This window comes from Oculina patagonica, chromosome 7 (assembly GCF_052425735.1).
Source record: "Oculina patagonica isolate OP01 chromosome 7, crgOcupat, whole genome shotgun sequence".
NCBI lineage: Eukaryota > Metazoa > Cnidaria > Anthozoa > Scleractinia > Oculinidae > Oculina > Oculina patagonica.
Genome location: NC_135764.1, coordinates 24,766,066 through 24,775,062, shown reverse-complemented (window position 1 = coordinate 24,775,062; position 8,997 = coordinate 24,766,066). Strand labels below are relative to the sequence as shown.

Genomic DNA, 8,997 nt, shown 5'->3' with positions numbered 1-8,997 from the left:
GGGCGTAGTGAATAGCTTGACAAAGTTCATTGTTTAGACCAATTTAGTAACAGGGACGAGGAAAAAGTATTACGTTCAGTACTATAAATCTTCTCGGATCTTTAGTTACAAGCGTATTTCAGAGTGCATTTTAAAAAGTAGTGATTATCGATTGAGGGTTACAAGGCAGTTCTATTCATGTTGATCTCTGGGGTTAATTGCTTTTTCGCAAGATTACTGCTCTTCATTTGCGATAAAATAGGTGTTTCCAGGTGTTTAACGATCCAAAAATGAAAGGATGCGATATGAAGTAAGAATTTCTTTGTTCGTGAAAAAATCCGCAAAACAGAAAATTTCTTAAGTTTTTTGATACTTGAAAGTTAGCTCGCTATATTGAAAGCTGATTATTTAAACTAAGTCCCTATCGAAGAGAATTCCAGTTTACTGTTAAGAATTTTTGTGAAATTTATCGAAAAGTGGTTTAGCTAAGAACAAAGAACAAAGAACAAAGAACAAAGAAGGTGTCAACTCGTGCGAGGCAAGTGGAACTATTCAATTTTTGAAGTTGGACTGCAATTTAAGCGTGAACGGTATCACGTTCTAATTAAACAGTTCGTTTCGGTAAAATTACCTATCTTCTGATCTCACAGCTGAAAAAACCTTCTAAGGAAAGCAATTAGTTTTTTTTCAGTGAGAGGTAAAATTAATTCTCACAATAATTGTTTTTTCTTATTCTCAGCTTCTTTCTAGATGTTTCGTTTCCGAGTTTACAAGATTAACAATACATATCTCATTTTTTTAAACTATTCCGACCCTAAATAATCCCAACATATGCTTCTACAATACAGAGGAGTGATTCTGCAGGAGTGGCATCGTTTACGTATGATTATAATGAAGGCTAACGCCTTTTAAAGTCAGGATTCATCTTCCTTGTGTTTGGTAAAGAAACCGTGTCCGTGATTTTTCGATTTTGTTTCGGCATTTTAGACCATTTTATAACGTTATAATTTCAAATCCGCATCAAACAGTATGCATTTTTATATTTTCAAGATGGAGAGCAGTTATTGATTCATTTTTTTTCAACAATTATTCATATTCATCGAACGGGTCTTCCTTCTATATAGTATGTTGCAGAATATGCCAATGTAGGCTACTTTCAAATATTACAAGAAAAAAAAAATAAGAATAAAAAGAAAACGTTTAAATTGCGGCAAAGATACCTACAGAAATTCGTTTTCTTTCAGAACTCCACTGAAAGCAGAGTACGTTAGTCGCAAGTTACCCTAGCTGCTAGTTGTTTATAATTAAATTTACGTTTTAAGCTTCTGTCGTGGTTGGCCACCCAATAAACACTCAGCCATCTGTTGTAATACTTTGTGTCAATGGATAGTGTTATTTGGTTTTGCACAACAGCGTCCCAATCAATACAAAAAAAATGATTTTCTTTTTGCTATGAACTAGATGGCGCTGTGATAATGTAGCATATTGAATCTGCAGCTTCATTTTGACGCAAACACCTTTAGTTTCATAGACCACGAGGAAGAAATAGGGTACACAACGGAGAACTAAAAATTAATCAAATCTCTGCATGATTTAAATTGTTCTTGAAAGAGCTTATTTCGGGAACTTATTCGTTGAGATCCTATGAGGTTTCAATCGATTTACCTTGTAAATGTGGATTCAGGCGAAAAACTCTTTTTTTGTTTCGAATGATGCCGGTAAGAAAACATCCGATAACGCGCATACATGCAAATCTTCAAATGGAACTTATCTCAGATAAACCAGACCCTTGCTTTAAACGGCCAATCAACAATCTGTAAAATAAGAACTAGCGATGACTGCAGGCTCTAGTTTTTCACGAGTAAATAGTGTCATCTTTTTTTTCGTTGAAAAAACAAACAAACAAAAAAACCGACGAAATGGAGTAATTTACTTCTCTCTTCCGCATAGAAAAAGCCGCCATTTTGTTTATGTGCGCACGCTAATTACGCGCAAAATTCTGCGCAGTAAGGATGCGCAATGCAATACAGGGCAATGACCTTAAGTATACCATGAAATGGTTGCACTTTGGAGGATTTTTTCCACACTTTAGTACAGCACTCGGAACTCGAGCGACAACTAAAGGAAAAATAAATTACCGGGGATTACGGTGGTGGAAATTCTGTACCGATTTATCGAATTTTACAGAAGATAATGAACTTCGAGTAAAATACAGTCGATAATTGTTTTAAGTCTTGGTATTATTTAATAAAGTACACGTGCTCGAAATCTTTGCAAAGCAATAACTCACTGATATCACTTCAAACTGGTCAGAGGAGCTGACAAACAACAAAGAACACGAAACAGCAACAGTGTATAAATAAATTTTATTCATTAAAAATTCGAATTTATACCTCCAAAAACGGAATTGTTTCATTCAAACCTTACAAATTGAGTCTTCTTAGAGTACAGTGGCTCTTATCTTTAACTAAGGCCCAGGCCAAACGTCGAACTTTACATAAGACGAACCTAGCGCAAATTAGTAAAAGCTATTGTTTTTGGTCATTTGCATTAAGTTCGACTCATGTGAAGTTCGACGTTTGGCCCGGGCCCAAGACTACCCGCGATAATATCATACACACGAAAAGCTTAGCTCAAAGAAAACCCAAGTGCTTGAACATAACAGATTTTCGTGTCTGCAAGTGAGGTAAACTACAAAACAGCTCTAGTAGGTCTAGTGTGATCCCTGGTTCTTACAACTAATTGATCAGTGTTGTCTTAATGTTATTTCCTGCAAGACTCGTGTAAAAAAGTTCTCTAATTTAAAGCTCCAAATAGTTAATTTATTAAGATTTTATTCTCCTATTGGTTTTTGCTTGATGACAGTTTGACTGTTAAATACACCTAGCTCAAACTAACTTTTTCTATTAATACAACAATTGCTTTCAGTAGTATTTTATTATTTACTTGCTTCTCCTTACTGATATTCGCGCTAAAAACTGAAACACCTAAGAGGCCTAAATAAAACCATTTCTGCGAAATAAAAACAATCTACAACAGTATACTTATGATTTCTTTACAAACTCTATTTCTTGGGACTGCTTGGCATTTCCATTCTTTAAATCTCTTTTAACAAGGACTCGTTGCAAATGGCTTGTTCGTTTCTTTTCCTGCCCCTTGATTAAACAGAATAAAACAGGATAGCTGTTTCAATAGCGTCGTAAAATGCTTATTATAATCTTCCCCACCACCCCCCCCCCCCCCACCCGATTCTAAGCCCGTTGATAATTCCTCCCGGACTTAAGTCCTCCCTCATCATACGTTTCTATATCAACTTTCTCACGTTCTCACTTGCTACAGAACATTGTTTTTCAAATAAAAATATGTAATGGTAAGATTACAAGTAGATTGCAGACACAACATTCAATCAGAAAGTGGCTTTCTGGCTAACAATATCGACAGAGCATTGTCGCTCATTTCCAAATGATGCTTTTAATGCCCGTTAAAAGCCATCCTCAACTTAGCTGCTGTAAGCCCACCCAACCACTTTCGAAGTTGTGTAAGCCCAGGGCTATGACAGAGCACATAATAAAAGAGTTTTTAGTGCATATTTTTTTTGTAAATCGTACTCACAGATTCTCCGCATGAGTTCGTCATTGACCCAGGAACCACGAAATCAGCGATTGGAATTAAGCACACCTCTGTTTGTGTCCCCTGATGACGTATCATGTCGCGGTGCGCGGAATCTTGGCAACTGTTATCATGATTCTCCATTGTGTTATCATCACTTTGTTCACCATCTTCAAGAATAACATCAATAGCTCCACTGTCTTTTACTTCAGAGAGTAAGTCAGGTTTATCAATTTGCCCAGATTGAAGCTGGTTTGAAAGAATGTTTGTTCCCGCAATGCCGCGTATTTCTCCCTGTAAATCGTTAAGAGGCAGAAGCAAACCTAAACAGCATGAAAAGGACCAATGCGGGTTTTTGCGCCATTCCTTGAAGTAACCATATAGGAACATGGTGTACTGAGCTGAAATAGAATAATTTGACAAAGCATTTTTGAGCTAAAGGTAACCTGAGATCATGCCCTCCCTTCTAGAACGCCTGATTGGAGGTTAAGCTAAAGGCTGAGATGTTAGGATAAATGATATCATGCGTAAACCAAACATATACCATACGTGATAGAAAATGCCCGTGCTTCGTGTACAAAAACAACAACAACTTTATTAATGTGTCAGTACAATTCTAGCCGAGAGTGAAAACACTCTCTACTGTGTGACACCTTTTTGTTCAAACGAAGAGATATTCCTCAAATACTTACACCTCTTTTTAAGTAATCTTCATGCAAAAATACATATGGATCGAAATTTGATGAAAAAACCTACCATAATTAGGATGTAATTTAAAAATTTATCAATTTAATCAATCTGCTGTTTACAGAAACATGTGCCTGTAACAGAGTATAGAGGATTCGGTGGAAGGTGTAAGTACAGCCTTGACATAAGTCTTCTAAGAGTGTTGTTACTCCTACATACAATGCACTTCCACCGCAGGTAGCCGCGCAATACAAGTCACGTTTTTCCAACATAGTCGCAAACAGTATTGTATTATAATTGGACAGTTAACAAAATACGTTTATGCATAGAAGTGTAAATTGTCAGTAAGAAGAAGATACGCAACACACGAACGTTGGACCAAGAAACAAACGCGTAAACCACCAATTAGGTTTCAGAGGGAATGAGTACTAACTGGAAAATAACTATTACTTTTTCCGTATTTCATGATAAAGTGGAGTATTTTCCTGCACGAGTTTCACGAGATACACGATAATAAAGATTAAGTTTCTTATAATGATCAGCTTCCACAATCCCATAAAAGCACGGCCCTTATCCATCCATACCTATAACCACACACGCAATCTCAATTTATTCATCGATTATTAATTTATAAGGCTTTGGTTTAATAAAAATCAACTGTTATCTTACCAACAAGTAGGCCAATCACCGACAAATTTGCTCCAAATACCAATATTTTAAATAAGACTGCGTCCGTGTACGTATCGTTTGAGGCTGGTAGGTTCTCTGCTGGAATTCTGCTCACAGCTCCAATACCCAGATTAACAACAGTAACGGCAAGGGACGTCGCCATTAATCTGTTCTCGGTCAAGGTTTGTATGGGTTCGATCCAGGAGAAAAGCATTCCATACATGCCAGCAATGACCCATGCCAAGCCAATGTAGGACCTGCTCTCTTGTCCCACAAGAATCAGACCAGATGTAAGGATTACTTTGCGGGACATTTCAACCAATTCCCAAAACCAAGAGCGGTGTTTGTAGTTTTCAAACGCAATCCTGAGATCATTTCCATGCCAAGGCCTGGATCCTGAAATATGTTCCCATCTACGCTTGTTACAACTGCTCTTCGTTGTTTCCAAAGGATGATGAATGAGGAGGCAGGAAGGGCAACAATGTAGACACTAGAAATGTACGCCACGATAAGCCAGGGATGGTACTTTGTACCTTGACATTGTATGCTGTAATCTGATTTTGAGTGAAAATAAACTTTAATCTACGTGGTGGTATTTTAACAAAATGGCCCCAAATCGTCTTTTTTAGTGGCTCATGTAGCACTTTTTATTCGATTCATTTTGAGCTGAAGTGAAAATTGGGAGGAATCCCTGTGATGGCATTTTAGCAAAAAGACCCAACCTGTACATTTCAAGTCTCAAACTGGCCGGTTTTACTGGATCTTGAGTGAAAATAAGCTTTAATCATACGTGGTGGTATTTTAACAAAATGGCCCAAAATCGTCATTTTTAGTGGCTCATGAAGCCCTTTTTATTCGATTCCTTTGGACCTGGAGTGAAAATTGGGATAAATCAACGTGATGGCATTTTAGCAAAAGGACCCAAGCTGTGCATTTCAAGACTCAAACTTGCGGTTTTACCAGATCAGGAGTGAAAATAAGCCTTAATGTTCCTGGTGGTATTTCCACACAAGGGCCCAAAATCGTCATTTTCAGTGGCTCATGTAGCCCTTTTTTATTCGATTCCTTTGGACCTGGAGTGGAAATTGGGATGAATCCACGTGATGGAATTTAGGAAAAAAGACCCAAAATGTACATTTCAAGTCTCAAACTGGCCGGTTTCGTTGGATCGGGAGAGAAAATAAGCTTTGATCTACGTGGTTTCATTTCAACACAAGGGCCAAAAATCGTCATTTTCAGTGGCTCATGTAGCATTTTATTTTTCGATTCTTTTCAAGCTGGAGTGAAAAGTGCGATGAATCCCCGTGATGGCATTTTAGCAAAAAGATCCAAACTGTACATTTCAAGTCTCAAACTGGCCGGGTCTACCGGATCTGGAGTGAAAAAAGGCTTTACTGTTCGTAGTGGTATTTCCACACAAGGGCCCAAAATCGTCATTTTTAGTGGCTCATGTAGCACTTTTTTATTCAATTCTATTGGAGCTGGAGTGAAACTTGAGATGAATCAATGTCATGGCATTTTTGCAAAAAGACGCAAATTGTACATTTCAAGTCTCAAACTGGCCGGTTTTACTGGATCTGGAGTGAAAAAAGGCTTTAATGTTCGTAGTGGTATTTCCACACAAGGGATCAAAATCGTCATTTTCAGTGGCTCATGTAGCACGTTATTTCTCGATTCTGTTGAAGCTGGAGTGAAACTTGGGATGAATCCATGTGATGGCATTGTAGCAAATAGACCCAAACAGTACATTTCAAGTCTCAAACTGGCCAGTTTTACTGGATCTGGAGTGAAAATAAGCTTTAACCTACGTTACCAAAAACGGCGGCCCAAAATCGTCATTTTCAGTGTCTCGTGTGGCACTTGTTTATTCGATTGTTTCGGGCCTAGAGTGAAAATTGGAATGAATCCACGTGATGGCATTTTAGCAAAAAGACCCAAACTGTACATTTCAAGTCTCAAACTGACCGGTTTTACTGGATCTGGAGTAAAATTAAGCTTTAATCTATGTGGTAGCATTTCAAAACAAGGGCTTCGAAAATCCAACTCGAAAATCCAACTCGAAATCCTAACTCGAAAATCCAACTCGAAAATCCAACTCGAAAATCCAACTCGAAAATCCAACTCGAAATCGTTACTCGAAATCCAACTCGTAATCCTAACTCGGGAGTTAGTCTGTCTCTGTCCAACTCGAAAATCCAACTCGAAAATCCAACTCGAAAATCCAACTCGAAAATCCAACTCGAAATCGTTACTCGAAATCCAACTCGTAATCCTAACTCGGGAGTTAGTCTGTCTCTAAATTTAGCTCTGTTCAGTACTGTCATCCGGCAGAGGGGGTTTTATATCCGGGGGAGGCTTATAATCGGAGATGTATTTTTTTGTTTCCAGGTTGATGGGCCTATCACCAGGGGTCTTATAAGCGGGAGGGGGGAGGGAGGGGGGTGGGCTTATAACCATAATTTTACGGTATTCTAATGAAAGCTACTGAGTAGTACTTTTATGTTGTAATTTTTATTATGCTGTACAAGGTTGTTCTAAATTTGAAGTATGTGGATGAAGACCTAGCCATGCCTAGTGGGCTCTAGTGTGTCTGGCCTCTCAAATGAAAGCTTTTTAGCAGCTACTCCATGACCGGGTTGCTGTGTTTTAATTTTTTGCAAAATAAAATTTGTGATTCCCCCCCCCCCCCCGGTTTTGGACTTGCTCACCCTTAGGATACCTTCAACAATGAGAGGAAGGTGGGATCTGTTTACTGTGAGGGAAGAAAATATAGAAAGAACGGATAGAGAAATAGAAAGGTCAACGTAGAAAATATTTCTCATAGTTTTTAGTTTAGTAAACCGTAACCACTACCCGGCGTGTTGTTTGTTGCATAACACAACTGTAATTAGAGTTGAAGTGTAGCTGTAACTATAGCTTCTTAAACTGTTATCGATCTACCTGTAATGTTTTGAAACAATTATATTTTGCAAATTAGGTAATTAGGCTTTTTTGCTTATTTTGTGGCTCCTGGTATTTCTGCTTCACGTCAATTTGTTGGTCTTAAATAGAGTTGTATTTTGACGTACAAATTAAAGTCTACGTTGGACCCAAGTTGTGTCTACTGCCCCAGCTTTGTTTCGAGGATTGCATTTGCTGTAACAGATCGCGGCTTTCTCGCGCAGCCAACGAGGGTATTCTCGCAGGTTTGCAGTGCTGTCCCGAGGTTCACAGAAGTATTGATCCCAGTCCCAACTGTTACGGTAAATGTTCTAATAAACGCCCGGGGCGTCTTTTAAATTTTAGGGGTCCTACGGGAGGCGTTAAATCGATATAAGGCGTTAGTTAGAGAGATGCGTTTATTTCACCTTAACTGTAACAACGTCAACAAAACAAATAGGAAGCGTAGTTTGCTAGCGGAGTAAGATACAAGACAGAGTTGGTGATTAGAAGACTTATAACATAGAGGGCAAAATTACTGAATGCTGATTGTCTGAGACAGAGGGCATTTTTCCTTAATTTTGGTAATTGTCCCGGTCAAAATTACATGATCCTGTTTGGACAAACAGGAAAATTGCTCGTTTCTGATTGGCTGAGCGCGCTGCACTTCGTTGGCTTCAAGACGGCGGGAGCGGCGGGATTTTTAGCAGAATTTTCAAACACAGCGCTCTCTTGTACATAGATCTTTTCGAAATTGGACTTCAGTTTCCGCAGATAAGTGATGAAAATGGAATGGAAACGGGGTGATAGCTTGAAACGAAGATCCGAAAGCTGAAAAAGAAGATTATTACAGTTGCTATACTAATCTAATCTGCGCTAATGCATGTTGTTCATAGTTCTATATCGGTGTTGTCATCGTCATCGGGGTCAACCATGTTGGCGTTGTTGGCCTCTTCGATGTCCGAGTCAAGCAAGAAACTAACTATATTGCCTGATTTTTACTCTATGGAGCATTTCCTTGGTTTTTAAGGTGATTCTTGGAGGGGGCGTCTATTAGACACGGGGCGTTTATTAGACGGGGGCGTCTAATACAATATTTTATACTTCAGGAGAGGCGTTTATTAGATACAAGGC

The 8,997-nt window shown here is 38.5% G+C and overlaps 1 protein-coding gene across 1 annotated transcript; it reads right to left on the bottom strand.

Moving 5' to 3' along the window:
- Nucleotides 1-3,023: 3,023 nt before the first annotated feature.
- LOC144659317 (uncharacterized) lies at nt 3,024-5,489 on the bottom strand. The gene is made up of 3 exons (XM_078519732.1): nt 4,945-5,489; nt 3,592-3,989; nt 3,024-3,134 (listed from the first exon to the last, which is right to left on the bottom strand). Exons 1-3 carry the CDS (start codon nt 5,255-5,257, stop codon nt 3,024-3,026), a joined length of 822 nt encoding a protein of 273 aa, XP_078375858.1. The 5' UTR covers nt 5,258-5,489.
- Nucleotides 5,490-8,997: the final 3,508 nt, after the last annotated feature.